General features: G+C 42.3%; 1 protein-coding gene across 2 annotated transcripts; it reads right to left on the bottom strand.

The window, feature by feature from the left end:
- Positions 1-9,336: 9,336 nt before the first annotated feature.
- LOC147618923 (cryptochrome-1-like) lies at positions 9,337-12,962 on the bottom strand. 2 transcript variants are annotated; one of them, XM_086774058.1, is made up of 5 exons: positions 12,233-12,962; positions 11,754-11,978; positions 10,816-11,522; positions 10,171-10,723; positions 9,337-9,907 (listed from the first exon to the last, which is right to left on the bottom strand). In XM_086774058.1, exons 1-4 carry the CDS (start codon positions 12,537-12,539, stop codon positions 10,508-10,510), a joined length of 1,455 nt encoding a protein of 484 aa, XP_086630184.1. In that variant the 5' UTR covers positions 12,540-12,962; the 3' UTR covers positions 9,337-9,907; positions 10,171-10,507. The 2 variants fall into 2 exon arrangements, with proteins under 2 accessions (XP_086630184.1, XP_086630183.1); XM_086774057.1 differs by having other exon boundaries at positions 9,337-9,890.
- Positions 12,963-24,893: the final 11,931 nt, after the last annotated feature.

Here is a 24,893-nt window from a genome sequence, read left to right as displayed (position 1 = left end):
TGGAGGGAGGAATCTTACACTATCTATGTAACCGCCTGGATCGAAAGGGAATCCGAGGCATGCAAAATCCAAGGTAATGGTCTCTCGATAATCTAGTACAAGTGGAAAAGATAAGGAACCATTGTCGATGATGAAGCTAGTCAAGTATCCTCCAAGATCAAACGGATATGTATGGTATACACCTCGAACCATTGAAGCTGAAATGGTAGTAGCTCCTAGGTCGAAAGGAAATCTCAACTCTGAAGCTAAAATAATGGTAACCCCTGGATCAAAAGAAAAGCTCAACTCCAAAGAAATAGTAGCTTTAGGATCGAAGGGAAATGAAAACTCAAAAGCCCATCCTCACGACCGCAATGTGAATCTAACACGAAAGGTATCCACCGAAAAAGCTCAAAACTCTTGGCCGAAATGTCAACCATCGTGTAGGCCAAGACTGGCATATGTCATAGGTGCATTTGAATGTCGAGTCACATATCCAAAAACTATGCTCCTCAAGTGACAAAGAATACATCCAAAGAAAATAATCCTGGCTCTAAAGAAAACAGGATCATATCGACATCCGTAGGAGCCAAAAGAACATATCTCAAGGTCGACATCATGCGAGGGTAAGAGTGAACCAATGCTGCCATCCCATGTAACATCACTCAAAATATCAAAAACATGATCACTACATTAATAGGTATATGGGCATGAGCCAAACCATGCACTACCTCCTCATGTGCAAAACCCTATATGTGTGTATGATGATCTAAGATATCAATATACTCATCAGCATCATCATAATCATCACTGAAAAATAAAGAGGTATCCTCACACGAAAGATAAATGGTATCATCCTCTAAATCATCATCTATGACATCTCCGAGGCCTCCAAGGTCATCCTCATAAACATGGTCTATCTCCATCAATGAGGCCCCTATGTGACCTATATCCCATGATAAATATATCTCCAACAATATAGGATCTAAGGAGATGTCTAGATCAAATGCAAATCTCTCAAGATCTATACTATATGATCTACTATGGATATGATCATCATCCATCAAATCACTGACCATGTCATCCTCACAATCTCTAAAATCATCATCATGATCATGGTATGTATCCATCAATGGAATCCATATATAACCTATATCCAAAGATAGGTCAATCTCTCTAATCACTAGATCTAGGAAAATATCCAAATCAAATACAAAGCTCTCTAGATCCATATGCTGCATAATCCTCTCTCCCTACGAAGCCTAACCTCAACACAATCATTGCTATGCTCATGTGCAATGCCTAACTGCCCAAGTATATGCACTAAACCCAAGTAAATGTTGCCAAGTATACTATGAGAGCTATGAGAACTAGGAGTAGAGATAGAATCATAGATATCACCCTGAATAGAAGATCTAAAAGAGTACCCTGACTCATCTAGCACTAGCAACTCAAATCTATGCCCCTCATGTACTATCATATTCTCATCAACAGATGAAGTATCATCATCCCGAATCTCACAAACTGCAATGGATGCATCACTAGTTAAGAGCTGATCCCTCCCCATGGTAGTCTAATGTATCACTATCTCCTAATACATCACTATGATCCACTAGAAGGTAGGTAAACATAGGCGTATCATCAATCACAATGCTCAGAATGCATGCTGCCATTCCTCCTTTCAAGATCATGCCCACATGATCTAACTCACACATCACTCTCACTATCACTATCACATACATTATCATCATGTGCATGTGTCAGTGTGGCAACATGTGCACGTGTATCACTATCATCATGTGTATGTGTGTGATACATCACTATCATCATGTATATGTGTGTGTGTGTGTGATACATCAATATCATCATGTATATGTGCACGATACATCATCATGGGTATGTGGGTGTGATACATCGATGTCATCACATGTGTGTATGATCATCACTATCCACATCATTATCCAGTAAATGCATATCATCATGATACCCATCCTCGAGTATATAGCCATCTCTGCCACATGAGTGTAGGAACTCGATCAAGTCCCCACATACATCATCCCATGCCAGTAATGCCGAACCATCCATATAAAGATAACTACATAGATCCTCAACAAAATTACCATATGCAAAATGTCTGGACCATCTGGCACGGATATCCTCCTCATCAAATAAGTGGCTAGGCAACAATATCTCAAGCTCAAACATCCATATGTGACATAAATATGATGCGTCATCATAGCATGATGTCGGCGGTGAAGACGGATCTAGAGGTTGAAGCCACGATGTGCCAAATGTATGTATGAACTACTGGGCAAATGATATACATCTCCACACCTACAATGGTAGATCAAGATGACGGGCATGGAGCCAGAGTGATAGGACATGAGCAGATGCCGCACAATCAACGTCTGGGAGATGGAGTCGTAGTGATTGACGACGACAATGATGGTGGGTAGCACGGCGATCGTAGCGAAGTAGAGGTAGTAATGGATCCCCATGTCATCCCCGCCAATGCCCGAGAGTTAGGAAACACCCCCCCTCCCAAAAAAAAGTGCTTAAGAATGCCACACCACGTGTGGAAAAAAATCACCAACATGCTCAAATGGCCACCCGCACATGTGAGCAAAGGCCAAAATGACCAAAATGCTCAGAATGACTGCCTGCGCATAAACAAGGGCCAAAACTAAATGCAAATCACCACCAAATATCTAAAATAGTGCCAAAATCAATCCACAAGGTAGGCCTCACAAGTGAACACCCTCAAATGCACTAAAGTGGCCAAAAACACGTGTGAACGCTCAAAATGCACCAAATGGCCAAAAGTGTGCGTGAACACCCAAAATGCACCAATTCAACCAAACAGCACACAAACCACCTCCACAAAGCTCAAACAAAGGTCAAAACAATGACCACACAGCACACAAACCACCTCCACAAAGCTCGAACAAAGGTCAAAACAATGACCACAAAATGAAGTGGCTGCTATCTATAATGTGAATAGCTCAAGTGGGATGCAATGTGAATGGCCACAAGATGGAATGGCTGCCTGCAATGTGAACGGAAAAGGTCTTAGTGTTCCCTTCCAGGTACATAAGGAATGATTGCCTGGAAGCAAACAGGAAGCAAAACGAGGTAAATGAGTAGTGCAAGATGCCCCAAAATCGAGAGCAAGGTGTCCGGAACACGCCGGGCGAACGGCATCGACCCCTCCCCTTTATATCTTTGAAAACAACACTTCGTGTTTCTGAGTAAGGGCTACGTATCCCGCGGAGAGTGTGAATGACTCAAATGTGTAAAGGATAGTGGGTAAAAACCTGAAGTTCACCTATTTCTCATCATTCACCTCTCCATGCCACACTTGAGCCTGAAGAAGACAATGATGGCTTCTTCCTTCCTCTCTCCTCTGGCCGCTAGCTTTTGCTCTATGAAGCCTACCCCTCTTCCCCTCAAGAGCTGAGAGCTCTATTGCTCGATGAATGCCATTTATGTTTATTGTCTACAGTCGTTACCATGAAACGTCTGCGCGCCTGTTGAAACGACGTGATGATGTGAAACGCCTGCCCTTGTTGAATGCGTTGCAGCGTGTTCAGAGACGCTGTAAAGCTGTGTAGAGATGCTTAGACACTGAGACGTTTGCAGCATCACTCTCCTCGTCGTTCGCAGGTCCCTCTGTCTCTCACAGCATGGCAGATCCACCCATCTGTAGGTCCGTGTGTTGCCTCTTGTGAAACGGTGCTGAAGAGTCTGTTGTGGTGATGCTTACTACTGGGCTGAGCGATCATAAGAGAATGCAAGCCCAACGATCACAAGAGAATGCTGGTTTTGGCTCTTTGATTTGCAAAGTAGATTGTGAGCCAGCAAACACAAACCTAGGCCAATACAGGCTCCGCCAAATCTGTACAGAAGAAAGCCTAAAGACATATTCATTCTGGCAATCAGCAATTAGTATCTGGCCTGACCAACTCATTCAGTGTTCTGAAATACTGATGAAAAGAAATTACATCACAGCAGGTCAACATTGTGTAAAGGTGCTGAGCCAAGCAGCTAATCAACATCTTCATAGCTTGCATATATGGCCAAACTTTAGATCTGAGGTATCCCTTTGAAATATAGAGATGCCCCACCATGAGTTGTGGTTTAAAGATTCACCACAAGGCCATTCGTCTCTCCATTATATATTGCTACAATGAACTCACATCACAACACAGGTGTTAAAATCCCATAGATCTATCTAGCTATATACTCATCCACCCGACCATCCCCGAGCCGCCCAAGGGTGCACGCATCAAAGTAATGAAGAACCACACTTAACCTTAGTGTTCCATACCACCAATAGGTATATCTTCAATCCAACAGCACGTAGCTCTAGTATGAAATGACAAGAGAGTAGATACTATGATCTACACCAAGAGATCATCCCTTAAGAGTGTCCCATGCTCCTATTATATAGGAGAGCTCTCAAGAGATCCGAAAGATCTCTCTAGCTAATCACTATGCATAAACACATATAATCCAGATATATACTCATTGACCTAATCACCCTTAAAAACGCAAGGATGCACACATCATGATAATGGAGAACCACATATCAACATTGGTGTCCCATACTACCAAGAGGTATATCTTCAATCCAGCAGCACGTAGCTCTAGTATGAAATGATAAGAGAGTAGATGCTATTCTCTACACAAGAGAACATCCTTTGAGAGTGTCCCATGCTCCTATTATATAGGAGAGCTCTCAAGTGACTCTTAGTTCTTCATTTTCATGTGTGACCCTTAGTTACATGACCCTAACCCCAACCCAAGGTTAGGTCTAACCCTTGTTTCACTAAAGTATGTTCTCATGCTTCCATGCTCACATGCCTAAAATGGGTTAACCTCCTAGTATATGCACATAATATGATATGCACATAACAACAAGCTTCAGCCACATAGCTTTAATGTACTACTCCCAAAAGGCCAATGGTGTAGGGTGTTGTTTACTAGCCCTTTATGCCAAGGTTGTTACTCTTCTTAGCAATCTATCTGCTTACTCCATCCTGGGAGCTTTGGCTGAAGACAAGCACCTGTATGCGTGCATTGTCAGCGGTTGGAAACTCCTGTCAGATGTTTTCGGAATGAAGCTTGTCCACATGTATGCAAAATGTGAAAGGCTAGTAACTGGCTGTTGTCATACACCATGTACTACTTGGTCACTTGCTTGATGCTGCTATGGAAATCACAGAACGTGCACGCGTTTCGTCTACTGCTGTAAAAATCTGTTGTAGGGTGTGTTGTTTAAGCTAAATGCCTGCTATAAAAGGAATTGAGTCTCTGAGTTCGATCGAGGAGCTTCAAGAAAAAACCTTGGCTCCATGATCCACACTGGAAGTAGTTCAATGCTGCTATAAAACAAACGGCTGCAAAATACATAAGCAATCACACTATCTCTATCTCACTGCTTGGTGTGATACCAATGATGAGTCTAACTTGGCATCTGCTTTTGGTTTGTAGGTTTACAAATTTCTTGTACCAACTATGGACCTACTTTTATGGCAGCTCTTACCCCCTGGCCATATGTCCTCTTCTATACCACACAGACAAATCTTACCACAGCTAAGCAACCTCAAGACTTGTTGCTTTCCTTATGGAGGAGAACCTTCTTCCACTAACTCCTTATCTAACCTCAATGAAATGTCCTAGTCTTGCTTCACTTTAAGGCCCTATGGCATACGAAGCACCCTAGCTAATGCTAGAGAACTAGGTTCAACTCCTAATAGGACTTTATAAGTATCAACAAACAGTTGCAAAAAATTTTCACTTAATAGTGCATGCATACATCATTTCATGCCTTGCATACATCATCTCTAATCTGTGTACATCATCTTTCTACAAATTTATCAACCTGAATCCATGGATGCCTTGCTTGTATCAATATTCACTTGCATACATCAAGATTTGCATCAACTTGTCTAATCTGTCAAGAATCTTGACATCTGGCAGCATTTTTACTTCCTTGCACTTTCTTGCACTCCAACACACCAAGATTCACTTCTCTGCATTTCTTGTGCACTTATTTATGACTAAATAAAACTTGATATTAAATTTTCTTACACAGAATGTAAAGATCTTATACAAATTTCAATAAAATCAACTTGAAGACAAGATTAAGATTTAGAGTAACTTACTAACACCATTTTTTACACTAAATTTTAAAAAAATTAATTTTTTTACACTTTCATTGAAAATCTGCACCAAATCTTAAAAATCTGATACTAATTACACAACTCTTAAAATTTACACCAAATTTTACACACTTTCTTGAAACTGCACTAACTGCACATAAAATGTTAAAATCTAAAACAATTTCGCACAACTCTGCTCTATAACCTTGATTCTCTATGCACAACAATCTCCTTCTTGCGATCTTTCTCCAAGGATTCAAAGATTTGATAATCTAAGGTTTGATAGTAGATAGCTTGATCTACATGACAATCATCACTAGACTAGAGATGAACTACACAATTGGGTTAGAAGACCAATTTACGCAAGTTTCTTGGGAGCCTCATTTGGATACTATGAGGCGCACACAATATGCTACATGAGATCCACAATGGATTATGGCCTCTTTTATGTGGGTGGTATACAATCGCAAGTGTATGGACACACTGGTGCAAATTAGACTGGTAGCATCTTGGGAAGTGGTTATGTTACATAGAGCAACAAGAAGTAGATGTCTTGTTAAGTTCAAAGATTGAGTACATGAATGCTATGATAACTTGTGAGGTAGCTAATTGGTTACACAAGCTACCTAAGAGATTTGCGAGTGCATATCAACATCCAAGTTGCCATCTATTGCGACAACCTTAGTAGCTTACAGTTGTCCAAGAGCCCAGTGTTCCATGCAAAGACCAAACACAAAGGTCCATTATCGCTTCATTAGAGATAAGTTCTTGGGAGGAGATGCTAATCTCATGTACATCAACACAAACAAGCAAGTAGCTTACATTTTTACCCAGACCTCGAGCAGAGAAGCTTCGTAGATCCGCACTATGCTTGGAGTCTTGGAGATGAGTTGTGCTCGAGGAGAAAATACATATTGAGATTTCGAGCTCAACACAAGTTGATAATCGTGACATGCTTGGGTAACCGCTCCACCTTTACACCACTTACACGTTTAGAAGATAACAGAACTAATCTTCTAGTGAGCTTTATGAGCCTAAGTATAAAAAATCTTATACCATCATACGCTCTCAAAAACCATTCTATACTTCGTCAAATGTTAGTGAAATTTTCTCTTTCATAGCACCCACTTTTACCTTTAAGTTCTCATTCATCATTTGGACCTAGGTGGACAACCCAAGAGAGAAGTTCAAAATGATGTAAAGAAAGACAATGGGTTTGTCACAAGAAAGAAGACTTCTTAAACCTTTCACGCAGACACAAACGATGGATGATCCAAATATTGAAGAGTTAAGGAGCAAGAGTTTATGTTTTAAATGCAAAGAGAAGTAGTTACCCGAGCATGTTTGAAAGTCATTGAAGGTGATGGCTACTATGATTCTTATGGATGAAGAGGAAATCTCACGAGGGGGAATAGGAAAATTGCATTGAAGAGACATGTTGATACCTCTTTCATCCAAGAAGAGGGTGAGTTTCCATTTGACCTCGATGAGGATAGTCATGCAAGTATTTCGAGAGGTGATGATTCTACAACAACACTATACCTACCTAATCCAGCCTGATAACATACTTTCTTACTAACTCACCTGCTTAACGTGTTCACAATATGAACCGCTCGTACATAATATTATAATACTTATTTTTCACTCATCTCTCGTAGACCTCTCTTGACAAAAACCAAGAAAAGTTTTAGCCATCCGTCTATGTGTCTTCTCCTTTGTTGTGAGTGCATATGCACGCTTATTACAAGAGCTCAAGCTCTCTCTACTCCCCCAATCTTCCCATTTTATGGATTACGCAATAAGGCCACTAGAGATGCTTGGGTTTGTACTTACTAGAGCTTCATCACCATCAAGTTAACACAACCAAGGAGCCAAAGCCAAGGAGATTCCTTTCAAACCTCCATCGCAAACTTCTTTGGATCGCATCCATGACCCACAACTGTGATAAGTAACAAATTTACCACATCATCACTCAACTATTAAGTGATTATATGGCCTCAACGTCCGGGGTGTCCACAGAGAGAGAGAGAGAGAGAGAGAGAGAGAGAGAGAGAGAGAGAGAGAGAGAGAGAGAGAGAGAGAGAGAGAGAGCAATTTCTTTATGGCAAATAGACAACCCAACCTCAAAGACCTCGCTCTTTATAGCAAAGACACCCCAACCCCAAAGATCTCAATCCTTCACTTGTCAACAATAGTAATCCAAGATATCCTTCCGCAACATGTAGAGTCCCCATCACAAGGAGATCTCACCAACAACTTGCAATGTACTAGAGGATGATGGTATCATTAGATGACCTAATTGCACACACATCTTATCAACCACATGGCTATCAATATTGTATTTGTCTATCATTAAGAGGTAATAATTATTAATTTTCCAAATTCCCCACCACAATTATTTTCAAGAAGATATAGTAATGATATTTGCTCTCATACATCCTTTGAACTTTTTTCACACCTCCCCCTCTCAAACTATGAGTAGAAGAGACGAATGGGCTAAGGAATTGTCTCATGCAACTCAACTTATGTAAAAAATGAAAATGGCCAACAATAAGAAGCTTGAAGCGATTGGCACTCACACAATCACCTATGATAGCAAAGCCAACAAGGTAGACATCCTCAAGCAATCAAGAAAATGGAAGAAAACCAAGGTAGACATCCTCAAGCAATTAAGAAAATGGAAGAAAACCAAGGTAGACATTGCAGATTAACTTACCCCAATACAACTAGGTAAAGCTTGCAAGGCATATAGTGAAAACAAAGAGATCTTTTTTTACATGGGAAAACTCATTCAAGCCCAAAGACCATCTTCTATACCAATGGTAGCTAGTGCTACTCCTCACCATCTAATGACAACAATCTTGTACTACTACAAACATAGGTAAAGTTCACAAGGCATATAATGAAAACAAACAGACCATTTTTTTACATGATGGGAAAACTCACTCTAGCCCAAAGACCTTTACAAATGGTAGCTAGTGCTACTCCTCGCCATCCAATGACAACAATTTTGTACTACTACAAACATTGCATTCCTAGTGTGATATGAGATACGCACTACAATGTCTTTTTAAGAAGTTTAGCTTGGTTTAATGTTTTTTTTCCCCAGATTGTTGCAAAGTTTCTCATGTTGAAATAGAAACTTTGATTAAAAAGCAAGATAAAACACCTGCCTTTGATAAAGGAAAGCACCTTGACATGAAGGAATATTTATTTACAGTCATAGATTAAAAAGATATAGGATAACAGACTTCCTAAGCAATCACTAGCACAAGGAAGCATAAATGGCAGTAGTAAAATCAGTTAGAAAACGACTCCCAATGCAAATAATTACAGGTATTGCAGCAAGTGAAGAAAGGAAACCACTGGGAGGCCCTTCCTGCTTGGAAAGCCGGTTGCCAGGGCAGCAGACTTATAAATCTCCATCAGCTTGAAACCTAAAACAAGGCCTGGCAATGCCAGTTGTACTCCATGGCAATGCCAGTTATGAGTACTTTGGGAATCTGCATTGTGGCTAAAACCAACTGAAATCTCTAAAATCTACATCTTGCAAAATTATGTTTCACCCAAGACTGGTAACAAGGTGTTGTATAAACCACCACCAAGGAGTAGAAAAAACCACCATCAAGGTGTAGAAAAAAAACTACCTTGCACCAAAATTTCCGTTCAAGCCTCACCTAATGCTTCAGAAGTGCACCCTTGTGTAATCATTAGACCCTCTGAGAAAGTTCATATATCCTGCTTGATCTGCAAAAAAAAAAACACTGCAAAATCATCATCAATTTTGTTGGTATTATATACTATATATCTGTATACATATGTACATACATCATCATTTTCTTTTTTGTGGGATTGTATGTATGTGTGTACATATATTGTGTGTATGCATGCATGTGCTTATGTGATTGTGAGTGCATTTTGTGCGTACGTGCACATGTGTGTGCATGTGGATCTCACCCTGTTGTATCCAAGGATATTTAAAACACGACTCTAAAATTGAGGTTACAGTATATAAAAAAAAGGTCACCTTAAGCCCTGCAGATCCACAATGCGCAGTCCTTATGGTGGGCATTCTGAATAATAAGAGACTCTGCTCGTATTTGGTACAGTGCTGCACCTGGAAATGTTTCACAAATCCCAGCAAAGTAAAGGTGTACGGACTTGAAATTATATAAGGTCCTCAATAGGTACAAGGGTAAAGACCTAGACGTTGATTGGCATTACAATCCACATCAGATTTATATGTTTTTCAGCATTGGCATGCTGCAGAATCTTGCCATGTGAGGGGACTGGCATATGTAACCACATCCCCCCTATGAGGGTCCTCCAATGTATCACCTTTGGAGTATAGCAAACCCTCCCATTCATGTCTCTCGGAGTGCTATCTCGAGGCGGCCTCGGGCTGCCGCAAACTCGACTAAAGGGCGGGGATAATTGGATCCCAACTCGACACCTGCAGCACGAAGTACTCGGGGGGGAGCATCCCAAGGATGGTGGATCCATTCGGTGGGCAACCGTGACAACTCTGGCAACCATTTTCTCACATACTCCCCATGTGGGTCGTACTTATATCCTTCCATCTACACAAAATGATACATGTTAGAAAATTGCCATTACTTACATCGTTCCATATTAGATACATTGTCCTGCATGTACGTCCTAAAAAGTTCACCTGAGGATTATCCATCCGGTCAAGTTCATGGCCATCTGGAAGACCTCCTGAAATGTATTGCCATCCGAGGATGTCATTCTCTAGATCTGCATCTAGAAGAGCATCCCAGAAATACTTCATGCCCCATGTCCATGGAAGCTGCAGGAACTTCACGAAAAAGCTGGACACAATCACACGGATTCGGTTATGGAGCCATCCAGTAGCCCATATTTGGCGCATACCAGCATCCACAAGAGGATAGCCCGTCCGGCCTTGCCTCCATGCTTTGAATAAGCTCTCATCAACACGCCAGGGAAATGGCCTCTTATTTTGCAGTATAAGTCTCTCATGTGTGAAGGGGAAGTTGAAACATATGTATCTCGAGTACTCTCTGAATCCGATGGACCTTAGGAACAGGTTAACACTATGCTCTCCACCTAGCTTTCCTTCTTTGGACCACAATACCGACTTTATGCGAAGATGGTAGAATATTTTCCTCACACTAAGCTCACCAAAGTGCAAGTGAGGTGATAGAAAGGACGTGGTTGCCCCATCAACCTTGTGTTGATTGATGGCATACTGTAGGAGATGGGCATCCACAAAGACCTCCAAAGCCTTATCTGCATTACTCCACCCCGGTGTCCATGACCTTGCAAGGAGAGCATTGCTATCCTTCTCGGCATTGTTTTCAAGCTCCACTTCTTCTACGGTGCAGCTGGCGATATAACCTGGAATCATCAAGACTGCTTGCAACAATTAGGGTACTTGGTAGATGGCACATCACCGGATATGAGGAGGGATTTAACTGGTTTTAGGTATCACTTGGAAAGTGCATTTTGATCCATCATAACTTTCAAAGACATCAGGAATGCACTCAGTCAGTGTATCATTGTTAATGTATGGAAGTAAATCAGATCATCATAAACTTTAAGGTTTACATTGATAAGACGAGCACTGACCTGTATAGCTGAGCAGGCGCTTTGGGGGTAGCAATGGTGCCTCTGGCTCCAATTGCATGGTGAGGCATTTGTCCCAAAAAGCATCAAAAGTGGTGAAGCGCTTGCCAGAAGGGTCACTCACTTCCCACGGTTCATACAGCAGGTCCGCATTGAAGGTCCTCACATCCACACCAGCTTGCAACAACCCCTCTTTCACTCTGTGATCCCTAACCAATGAGATGGGATCTGCAAAATCATGCAGATCCACTGTGGTCAGTTAGAACAAACATTAATATATATATTGCATACATTAAAATATGTTGACTCGTGCACATAACATACATTAAGCTGTATTAATAGGTATTGGACGAAGAAGGATGCACCAAGCACAGACAGGATTAAGGCTATTTTATGCAGTAGAATTAAGGCTAATTCATGCACAGATTGAGGTTAATATATGCACACATGATTAAGAGAAATATATGCAATGATTGACATACCGTAGAGGTGATTGAAGAAGACTTGGGAAGCCTGTGTGTGTGAGGCTAGATCCAAGAGGGCATGCAGGGAGTTGCTGGACCTTCTGATGATTAAGGGGGCGCCAAGGCTTTCAAGGGATTGAGCCAACTGTATCAAGCTTTGCTTGAGCCACCACCTGGACATGCGCCCCTGCTGAAACTGCCCTTCCTCTTCAGGTGCCCATATGAAGAGCGGGATCACCGCCCTCCCGCTTCTTGAAGCTTCCCGTAGCGCAGGGTTGTCGTCCAATCTGAGATCCCGCCTAAACCACACAATTACGCAACCCATGGTATAATCACACCTCTAATTACCATCAGAAGCGCCTAATCTCCAGTGATAAAGATGCGCGTACCACCCAGGAACTCAGCGTATAACCGCCCAATACCACAATAATTGTACTCCAATGCATATTAATCTGCAGTAATTAGGATATGATCCACTCCTACTGGCTTAGCCAGTAGTTTTCAAGGGCCCTAATCTATGGTGATTAACGTAACAGATGCTGTTCAGAGGTAGCCATGAACGGATTAAGATATGATTAGCACAGCCATTCAAGCCTGCAAAAATCTACACAAAGGATTTGAGCGGGGCTATTTTATGTAACTAATTAAGAATTAAACGGAGTTACGAATTAGGATTACGAGAGAGATTGCCTCCATGCAGAGCTATAAAAAGAGAAAGTCAAAGAGAGAGGGGGGGCGTATGTGTCGTGTTCATAAACGTGGTGCAGAGAAATTTTAGCGATTTTTTCACCGTTTTCCCAGTTTTATGTGGGGGCCCAGAAAATTTAGAATTATTATTATTATAAATATATTTTTATTCTCATGAGAATAATTTAAGGCATGATGCTACCCTTAATTATCATATCGTCATATCATCATCATCAATTATTTGTTATTTATTAAGCAAAACAAAAGCATACCTGTCATAATTTCCAGCCTAATTTGTATATTTCAACCAATCATCACTCACCACCTCAGCGACACGTGGCCCTTCCTTAATTAAAAGATAACAAATTAAATCCCTTTTTGACAAACGCCAGTGCTCAGCTTTTTATCGTTTTAAAAGCACTGACAATTTTTTCTTCTTAATTTTGCTAAAAAAAAAATCTCTGACATTTAAGGACCAACAGTCTTCAATCATTAAATTAGATATTACTATTTAATCATTAAATTAGATATTACTATTTAATCATGCGGGGCAGTGTTCTAAAAAAACTATTTTCCCAAAAAGTAAAAAACCTTCATCTAAAAATTGTGAAATTATTTATAAAGAAAATTTTCAAATTTTGAAGGTTTTTGTTCTACTACCCCTCAAAATCTGAAGGTTTACCCTTAAAGTTTCAAATTTGAATGTAATTTTAAAAATCTGCAGGTGCAAATTACACTATACCCGGGGGCGGATTAGTTATCGGTATTATGTGGGAATTGATGACGTGGAATTTATGTAAAACGTAACGGAGCCAGCGTGGCAAAGCCATGTGAAGCGCGAACGTGGCCAAGCCAGCGTGGCAAAGCCATGTGAGCACGGACACCTGATAGCGATGCGCGCAAGCCGCGCCGCCCACCACGTGGCCGAAATGGCGCCTTCGCTAGCGTTGTTATGTGGAAATTGATACGTGGAATTTCTGTGCAACGTGGTGGAGCCAGCGTGGCAAAGCCATGACACCTGATAGCGATGCACGCAAGCCGCGCCGCCCACCACGTGGCCGAAATGGCGCCTTCGGTTATAAGAGGCGAGAAGAGATAAGATCAGATAAATAAAGGGCCTTGCCACGTGCAATCCTGGATAAGGCTCGCGTCCCTTCGAGTTTAATATTAAAAGTCTTTGACGTCATCGTCACATGGCCCTGGCCCCAGCTGCCCCTGTTTAAATCGAATTTAATTTCGAAAACGTACTGAAAGTTCAAAACTTCAAAGCATGTTAGCTGGCTTTGAGAATCTCCACCTAGCTTATCAAGGGCTGTTCATGCGCACCCGCTTGGGACTACACCTAGCCTAGAGCTTAAGGTAATACATAGTAGATCTTTGTAATAGTGCTAGCACAAAGAAAACAGAGAGTGCCACCCCAAATTTAGGAGTATTCTCTTTGCATACCATAAAGCGCCCAACTTGCTATTAATAATTAATAGCAAAAGTAGACGCCTTAGGTTGAGTGGAGAAAAATAGAAAAAACTTATGGGGTGATTAAGGTCGTTGAATTTATCTCATCATTTGATTAGATATTTTGCATGCCTTTTTGACACGTGCCCCTCCCCACGTCGTGCTGGCGTCATTCAATAAAGTAGCCAATGTCTACTTTTTTTTTTGTAAAAACAGCAGAATATATTAAAAAAGGTTGAAGTACAAGGCCCCATGAGGGAGGTCCATGGGGGGACCCTGGGAAAACTGTTAAAACACTAGATCGTGGAGATAGCTACAGCACTTAAAACTGGAAATATGGAAACCAGTTGCTGATGCGATACTTGAATTGTAACACTTCAAAAGACTAATGCAGTACATGGTAAAACAACTGGAACAGTAGCCCAAGTCTTGACCGAGAGGGTTTAAAGAACCCCTCGAAAGCCTTCCGATGCCTGAATGTGATGAGCAGAGTATTGAAGCCTTCTTTGACACTCGAGATCCAATCCTTGGAACATAAATTCCTTCTTTTTGGAGAGCGAGGAGCTGAGAACCTTTTTCCACTTCCTCCATGGCAGATCCTGCCAGCGAACCACATCCATAGGAACACCAGTTGGTTGGAACTGAATGATAAGCTTGCGGACACTGTCAAGAAAAAGATAAAAATTGTGATTAGTTTTAATTTCATAGAGGGCTTCATTCCTTTGTTTCCAGACATGCCATAGAAGCAGCATTCTGACAGACTGCCACGTTAAGGGGTCCAGGTTATGACATTCCCCTAAAAGTACTTCTTTCCAACTGAGTGGGGAGCTTCTAATCTTCATAAAGGCCTTGTTCAGAACACTCAAGAACTGCCTAGTGTTTGGGCAAGAGTAAAATAGATGCGGGACAGTTTCTAACTTTGTTTTGCAACGGGGACAGAAACCATTCCCATGACCAATCTTCATAGCCTTCTCAAGAGTCCAATTTGCTTTGTGGATGACAAGCCAGGCCAGATGGCGTGTTTTCTTTCTTGAGCAAGGACCACCTTTTGTTAAGTTTGAGAACCAGGTTTTCTGCATTATACAAGTTAGGAAGCTTGACAAGATTACTAGAAGACCCCCACAGAAGGGCTTTAGAAAATGCCTTGCAATCACATTTAAAACCCGGAGGAATGGAAACCTTCAGAGCATTACATCTTTGCATTATAAGCTCAACTCCACCCCTTGGCAAGATGAACTTATTATTGATTTGATCCCTGTTTAACATGCCAGATGAGTCACATAGATCTCCCCACACCTTTACACCAGCTTTGAAACAAGAGAGGCCGATCTGAACTTGATCAATGGCAATCGGCTTCACCAGATGACCAAACTAGACTGAATCAGCAGCATACGCATACCTATCCCTCTTCGTATATGTCTGAAAGGAAAAGAGCTTCTTATAACCCATCCATGACTCCACATTCTGCAGAGCAGAGCTTGCTGCCTATAGGAGAGAGGTATGCCTTTGACAACAGTGCTTCATTGAGAGAGAACCCCTTCCACGCCCTTTTTTCTTTAAGCCAGAATTTTCCAACATCCCTTTTGAGCAGGTCTGCCCATACATCATTTGATAAGATAGCTCTTTGGACCCATTTAGCTGCTAGCTTCTCAGCCAGCAAACCAATGTTGATTATGCCAAGACCCCCCTGTTCTTTATCCAAACAGCATACCTGAAAGGGTACCTTACTGATCCTCTTTCTGCCAAGTGAACCCCCCCATAGGTAGTTACCCATGATAGAGTTCAGTGATTGAAGTTGGGTCTTGGGGGCCTCAGGCAAGAAAATAAACTACTGCGGGGATGATGAAGTGATTGAGGACAAAGGCTCGAGAAGCAACCCCCGTGTTTATATGACTCCATTTCTTGACCTGATTTTTAAGTTTATTTAGCACATAGTCCCATCTCTGTTTGACGGAAATGTTAAAACCCATGGGAATGCCAAGCAGCCTGAACAAACACCACCCCTTCAGGGATAGCCTTGCAACCTGCGAACAGAATAGCTGGAGGAGGCACACCTTCAAAGACTCTGAAACTGGTCTTGGAGTGGTTTATTTGAGATCCACTGGCTAAACAGAAGGTATTAAGGTAGGCCATGAAGTGGGCTGCCGTCTGCACTTCATTACGAAGAAGAACATTAGTGTCATCGGCAAAAAGTTGAAGACATAAGGGTTCTGCTCTGTTTGGAACCGAGATGCCCTTAATGTTATTGTTGGCTAATTCCTCATTCACAAGCCACCCCAGGGCATCAGCAACAATAGCAAAGAGTAGGGGGGAAAGAGGACACCCTTGCCTTATAGATTTCCTAAGAGGAAAAGCATCTGTGAGGGACCCATTAACTGCCACCCTTGATGAAGCATTACCCAATAAGGTTTGAACATACTTTATGAATTTCCTGTTAAGGCCAATATCCTGTAGGGATTGGAAGAGGAAGGACCAATCAATTCTGTCATAGGCTTTATCAAAGTCAATTTTGAGAAAGATGTGATTCTGACAAGAGTTTTCAGCATGTTCCATACCCTCCCATAGACTAATGATAGCATCAAGGATATATCTTCCCCTAATGAAACCTTTTTGCTCCTTTAGGATCCACTCATCCATATAGGGGTTGATTCTAATAGTAAGGATGTGAGCAAAAACTTTGTAAAGAGAAAAGAGACATGTTATGGGTCTCTAGTTCCCCAATTCTTCTTTATCATCTTTTTTGTGAATAAGCTTTATCACCCCCACATTAGTCTTCTCAGCAAGCCCCCCCTTCTTCATGGCTTCTTTCCAGATGTTAAGGATGTGAGGGGTAAGCTCGTCTTTAAATGCAAGAAAGAATTCATTTGGGATCCCATCTTCACCCGGAGACTTCCCCTTTTTGAGATGAGAGATAGCATCTTTGACCTCCTTTTCAGATAAGGGGGAGTCAAGCTTCAAAGCTACTGAGGGGTTGACCACCTTTTTCCTCATGAGAGCAATCTTGGCCCTAGCTGCAGTAACTTCCTGAGAGGGAGGGGAAGCCGTGGAGAACAAGTTAAAAAAATGATTCTTGATAACTTGCAGGTTTTCTACATCATCGGCTGCTGCTGCTTGACCATTGGGTTTCTTGACCAGAGGAATAAGATCCCTAGCTTTTTTCCTTTTGAGGAGAGAGAACATCTTAGGGTGAGGCGTGTCTATTTTCCCAGCCCACGCCTCTCTGTACCACAGCATTGTGGCCTTAGTTGCCAACAACTCTTCCAGTCTGAGGTGATTCCTAAGCTCAATCAGAGTGAGGTCCATTAACCCATTTTTGGATTGAAGGATATCTTGAATCTGATTCCTCCTGATTTGGACTCTGCGATTCCGTCGGATCGCAGAAGCTTTAAGCTTATACTCCCTGCAGGTAATATGAACCTTATTGACCAGACAAACCCATCCCTTGGCGGGGGAAGAAAATAGATTGAAGGCCTCAGTGATGAAACATTTAATCTTCTGTTGGATACACGACAGAAGACGGAAGAGGGAAGGGTCGAGATGGGGCCAGCCAGCCCTTCCTTTGGCCTGTCCTAAAGAGAGATTACCAATCAAGGGGAGGTGATCTGAGATGGTTAGGGAGGGGTCTGTACTACACTTGACTTTTAAGAACATATCAACCAGGCAACCCGAGGCATACAGTCTGTCCAATCTAGCTGCTCTATGGAAGAGCCCTTTTTGATGATTAGACCATGAGAAACCTGTTTTCACTGAGAGGTCTGAAAGATCCTTACTTACCTTCAGCAAGTCCCATTTCTCCTTTTCCTGACCACTAATGGTTCTACCCAGAAACCTACTTCTATCCCCCTGAACTTCCACCATGTTAAAGTCACCAACAAGCAAGATAGGACCCACTAACTGCATGATAGATTGCCAGGTTGAAGCTCTCATGCTGGCCAAACAGGGGGCGTAGACCGAAATCAAAGTGAAGTTGAAAGGGTTACCCAACCTAACAACTGTCCAACTGTGATTATCATCAGACCATGCATCCAGGATTGAGTGCTCCCGCTTCATGTGAATGCCAATTGCTGACCCTCCTTTCCCTGAGGGATGATTGGTAAAAAACCATAAAGCATTTCATGAGATTCTTTGAAGGTTCACGTGAAGTTGGGGACCCCCAATTTTGAGTTCTTGCAGATTGAGAAAGTCAAAATCGATAGCCAAATCACTAACCCACCTATTGATGGCCACTGCCCTTTTCAGGGTTCATGAGTCCCTTACAATTATAGGAGAGCAGGTTTATAGGGTTCATTTTTTACTGGTTTTGGAGGGCTTCCCCGCGGACATGGAGGTTCTTAGGGCTTCCTGACTTTTTTCCTTCTTCCTCTTCATTTTGGAACCCAAAAGAAGGGGAGAGAAATCTCCCTCCTCAGGCTGTTTCACTGGTGAGAGGGACATTCTTTTCATCATTGCAGCATCCTCAGCTTCTAGCTGAGCTTTGAATACCTCATCCATTCGTTGAGATTTATCTATGAAGTCCTCATCTGAGTCCATAGGGGAGTCTAGATCTTGACTGAAAAGTACTCTGTCTTTGTGGGGAACCCTTCCCGGAGAGAGTTGTTCATCTCCTACCAGGGCTGTATTTGGGGCCTCCTTGGCTTGAAACTGATTGCCTAGACCATCTTGGACCTCTTCTAAGAGGGGGGCAAACCTGTTGGCAGGAATATGCCAATTAGATTTAGGGTTTTTGAACTTTGACACATGTTTTTTCTGGGGCACCACAAAGGCCTCCTCCTTGCCAGGGGTTTTATCACTCACAGCTGGATGGTGGAGATCAGGGCAGTCCCTGATCATATGTCCTTGCTTATTACAGTTAAAACAGGCGTTGGGAAGATTCTTATAGGTTAGCACTTGTTCATATATAATCTGCCCCTCTCTGTTTTTCAGGGGGACTTTATCTTTTAGGGGTTTAGCAGTGTCAACTTCGTCTGTTGAGCCCATTGAGGATTGACAACCTGAAAGTGCTTTTGACCTAGAACCTTACCAACTGAGCCACCGATCCTTTTGGCCCAGATAGAAAACTTAGCAGGCATGTCTGTAAACTCTACCCATACAGGGATTTTGGTGGGTTTGGGGCCTTTGGGGTCAAAAGTATCAAACCATCTGAAGAAAGAAAGGGGGTGTTCCTAATTATCCAATGGCTACTGTTAATTACAGAGGTAGCACTTACCGGATCTTCGAAATGAAACATGTAGTAAGCATTTAGTAATGAACTGATGCCACTCTAATCCTCTTTTGTTCCCAGTTGGTCTTAATCCAGTACTTCAGAGCATCCACCGGGGGTCTAGCCCCATGACAGAGACCTATCAACAAGTGTGATGACAGGTGGTCCTGCCATGCAGCTAGTTCGTCGTCATCACAGATGACGGCTCCCTCATCATCAACATCGAAATCACCAGTCCTTTCTTCAAAGGCCGGGTTTTGTGAGAGATTAAGCAAAGGGTTTTCAACAGACCTAGGGGGGAGAGAAGAGTGAACATGACCTGAGATAGAGCGGGCGCCTTTCGGATGACGGACAGCTTCAGCGAAAGTGATCGGATGACCAAGGGGGGCAGGCCCGGGATGAACCTGAGGGGGACCTTCATGTTGTTTTCCCTGGCCGCCTTCCGTTTCACGCAGGCCTCCAGAACCGTTCTGTTGACGAAGCAGAGGAGCAGCAAGATGACCAGCCTTTGATGTGGCATGCAGCACACCATGGGGCCTCGTTTTGGCGCTTGATGCAGAACCAGGGACGACGGACCAGCACCATCACGGATAGCATGAGGGGCAGGGCTTGAACCATAGAGGACAATGTCTTGGAGAGACATTTCAAAACAAGGCTCCCCCCTCTCGGGGGGAGGGGCTTGAGCGACGAAGGGGTTTAGCAAGCTCAGTTGGGCGGGTAGACGAAACAGAGGAGAAGAGATGCTATGCATGCAGAGGGGAAGCTCGCATGAGCGACACCTGGGCTAGCAAAGGACCAGACGTGGCGCTCATGCACCAGACGGAGCCTTGGCTGTTCAGAGCGCTCTCACCACCCATCAGGAAAGGGATTGCTAAGAATAACATGTCCAATGTCTACTTTTGACACACGCCCCTCCCCACGTCCTAATGGCATTGTCCTCGACCTCATGCTCCCCGACTTCTGATTGTTGTGGGTTCCTCGACCTCATGTGCACCATCCCCAGCTTCCAATTTTACATGGTATTCGAGATGGACGTCCCCTGCGTCTGATTATTGCAGGTCATATGTTGGGATTTCATCGTGTCCTCTGGTTCTCTCTCTCTCTAATCAAAAGTAGACGCTGGGTGATTTATTTATCATGTTGATATGGTTCTCTGTCTATGATCGTGTGCTCTATTTTAGGGGGGGGAACTAATGGTGTGATTAATCTTGGCCTTCGTGATTAATCATGTTCATTAAGGTTATTGCGTGGGCTTTTGACACATGCCCCTCTCTTGTTTCGTCGGATTCTTGCTCCTGGCTGTTCCTTTTGGCTATGGTGTTTGGGTCATATGCTTGGCATGTCTCTTAGCTAGAGGGCCGCTCTCGCTTTTTAACACGTGTCCTATTGGCCAACGTTGTGAAGCCGTCGATGAATGATAGTAGTGTCCTCGACGTCGTCTTCCTGGCTTTGGATTGTTACCGCTTCCTCAACCTCATGCTCAATCTCCCAGGCTTCGCAAGTGTTATGTTGGGATTTTTCTCACGTTGTGCTCTAGTTTAATCGTGTGCCTTTGCTGTGGGTTTATAAGCATGCTCTCTCTCTCTCTCTCTCTCTCTCTCTCTCTCTCTCTCTCTCTCTCTCTCTCTCTATTCCAAGTGATTAAGCACCCAATGACTACTTTTTCTCTAGTTTAATATGGCGCCTCTACTGTTGTTTAACTAGGGTTTACATTTGATATGTTGGGATTTCTCTCGTCTTGTGCTCGGGTTTAATCTGGCACCTTTGTTGTGGCTTAATTAGGGTTTACATTTAATTAGGACACGTCTGATGCATTATATTTTGGCATGTATGCCAATGCGTTCGTACGGTATGGTTTGATAAGGTTTAACTTGCATGCATTAAATTTTATTCCCATTTTATTTTCTGTTTTGTTGTGGTTAACTAGGTTTGTGTTATAAAAATAAATTTTTGGTGATGCGTCGTGTCTGTGTGTGTCTGCCTTAGATAGCTCCCGCATGACGTCAGGTTATCCTCACTGATAATGCTTCTAGGTCTGTTCCTAAGAGGTTATGTTCTGTTTGGTTTGGCTAATTGGTGTCCTTCTCCTGTTGTTCGTGGCGACATGTACATGACACAGCTCCTATCCATACCCCTCAGCTGGATGCTGGTGGTGTCCATGCAGATGGACATGGCAAAGTTGTCATGGACACAACTTTGTCATGTGATGAATCTGAATCCTCACCTTGTACTGCTCCTCATCAATGTTCACATGTTGAGTCTATTTGTGTGTGTATTGTAACCCCCCTTAAAGGAAACCATGGCTTGCAAACCTGTGCTCTGTTAAAAACAAAGCAAGGTCAAGTGAATCTAGTGAACCTCTTGTAGCATTATATGGTAGTGATGTGTGTGAACACACTTAGGACCACCGGGGCACTTTTTTCCTCACTAAGAGGTTTTTCCCCCGTGCGTATGTATACCCTCTTATCTACTCATTTTGGGGTGTGCACTTATCTTTTGTATCTGGCACACATTTGTTGATTCTAATCTAGTGAGTTTTTGTGTGCTCTCAAGCTTCTCTATCTTGTGTGTGTGCATTGTTGCAACCCTAACCCTAATTCCAACAATTGGTATCAGAGCTAGCTTCGTTGACACTTGATCTAGTAGTCTGCCTCCCTCCTCACGACCTTGTTTTTTTTTTTTTGGGGGTCTCTGATTGAGATACCCTCTTAATAGAAAAAGGTATATACTGTAGTGTGTTGTATACAAAGTATACGCAATTTTCGAGGTCTACGACGTGATTCGGCATGTTTCGGACGTGTTTTGGGCACCGCAAGGTTTTGAGGCATCATTTTGGATTGATTCTGCTCGATTTTGGGTGTTTGGGCTGTGTAGTAGCAAAGATATGGTGTGCAGCAGCATCTACAGTGTCTTCAATAACATCGACCGTCATACTTTTGCCAATAACACTCTATTCTTTACTTTGTGTTATTTTTCATACAATTTGCAGGTGATTCAGTCAATTGGCAGCCATCTAGGGTTGCATTCAGTGATGAATACTGAGTACTTGCAGTGTGTTGAAAGATTTTGCATTCGGTAGAAAGTCATGGCTGGCAGCAGTAGTGATGTATTCAACATGTTGTCTACTAAGGACAAACTTGATGGAACTAACTACCCATTGTGGTCCTATATAATGAGGCATGTACTCGTTGGAATGTGGTCAGTGGTGAAACTCATCTTATTTCATAACTACCAGTGCAACCAAGTGTTGCAGGTACATCTGAAGTAGAATCTGATAGATGTGGCTCCTCCACAAGCATCGCCAATACCTCCCACTGCTGCACAAATGAGATGGGATGGAAGAGATGCACATGCACATGCATTGCTTGCACTTTCTGTCATGTAAGACTTCAAAACAGGCATGGGATGCACTTGCTGCATTATACCAGGTGCGCAATGAAGCATGTGTTGTATATCTACGCAAACAGTTGGAGTCTGAGCACATGAATGAGGGAGACTCAATGGACAACTTCTTGACCAAGATCAAAGATTTTAATGAGTAGCTTGCTAGTGTGGATGAGATATATCATGATAGTACATTGGTACCCATAGTTCTCAATGCATTGTCGGATTCTTATCAGAGTTTTGCCTCTACCCTTAGACTCATGATGAAGGGAAATCCAAATGCCCTTACATTTGATGAGCTGGTTTTAGTACTCTTGCAAGAAGAGCAATCTAGGCAAAATAGATCTAATATGCGAGTTGGTGACCAAGCTTTTGTTGCCAATTAGAAGGGCTTACTACCTTTTTAGGATTGATCGGGCTTACTGCCTTTTCAGGATTGATCGGCCATACCTTGTACATGTTCACATCATCACTCCAGAGGGGGATTTGTAGCATTATATGGTAGTGATGTGTGTGAACACACTTAGAACCGAGAGGGTACTTTTTCCCTCACTAGGAGGTTTCTTTTCCCGTGCGTATGTACACCCTCTTATCTACTCATTTTGGGGTGTGTACTTATCTTTTGTATCTGGCACACATTTGTTCATTCTAATCTAGTGAGTTTGTGTGCTCTCAAGCTTCTCTATCTTGTGTGTGTGCATTGTTGCAACCCTAACCCTAATTCCAACACCTCTGACAAAAATTAAGCTACTAGAGCTCTCTGACTGTTGGCATTGGGAATGGTGACATGGACCTTATGTATTGGTGGGGACCATTGGAACAGCTTAGTGGCATGTTTGCACTAGAATGGGGTGAAACTCTGAATCACCTCCATTTTCATATGGTAGTAAAAGTCTTTTCATCCTCAATCATTTCTGTGAGCAAAATGATTAAAAGGCATCTTGTTTTGGGATGTCTGTAAACCTACACGAGGCATTGTCATCTATAGAACTTTGAAATAGGTCCACCTCCACACATATAAGGGTCATATCAGGGCATGTTAGATAATTGTATGAAAGACTTGCATAAGCCACACTTCAAGTTTTTCAGTCACAATGTCTTTGCTGAAGAAATAACTAGGGGCCGTGAGAGTAATATGTGTTATACAACCAAGGGGATTTAAAAAACAAAGTATGTTTAACTCCCGCCAATGTGTTTGACCATGCATATGTCTACATGGATAATTACATCCCAAACAAGTTAGGGGCGAGCATGGAGTCTACTTTGTTGTTGTGAATGCTCGCCCCAAACAAGTTAGGGGCGAGCATGGAGTCTACTTTGTTGTGAATGCTTCGCACTAGGAAATACTACCCATCTACACACTGGATCATTCCTAAAGTGGGGAATGGAATGGATAAAAAAAAGGGTTGATGATGTTTGGAAAGTGATGAAAATCCCTCCTCTCACTCAGACTACTGACATCGATGGAAAATTTTTCATGGATCGTCTAGGTTTCAGATACTTCCCAGATGTAGACAGTGGTGGTGGAGTTGAAGATGAACAACTACAGAATGATAATGCTAATCCAGGATCAAGAAGCAATCCCATTTTTGTGGATAGTTATGACGATGTTTGCAAACGAGCATGTATTGCATGGGAAATATCGCTCTCTTTTGGATCCATCGAATATTGGAGAAGCAAAAGAAAATGAACACGATTTTGTATCTCTGTAGCCCAGGAAAAAAAAGTGGAAGGTATTATGTAGAAAATTTCAAGGGATACATATGAGGATCTTTCGAATATGTATTTTTATGATCAGTGTTGTATAGACTATCACTTGTATCGATGTAAAAATTCCTGCTACTATTAATACAAAAATATATTTGTTCTATAATTTTCCTATTTTCGACTGAATAGAGCAAATATTTTAAGTCATTTAATTAATTTTAGATTTATGATAGCATTTTTTATTTTCAA

Source organism: Cibotium barometz, chromosome 34 (assembly GCF_041138505.1).
Source record: "Cibotium barometz isolate CiBa-2024 chromosome 34, ASM4113850v1, whole genome shotgun sequence".
Taxonomy (NCBI): Eukaryota; Viridiplantae; Streptophyta; class Polypodiopsida; order Cyatheales; family Cibotiaceae; genus Cibotium; species Cibotium barometz.
The sequence above is the reverse complement of the archived record's forward strand: the minus strand, read 5'-3'. Positions and strand labels throughout refer to the sequence as shown.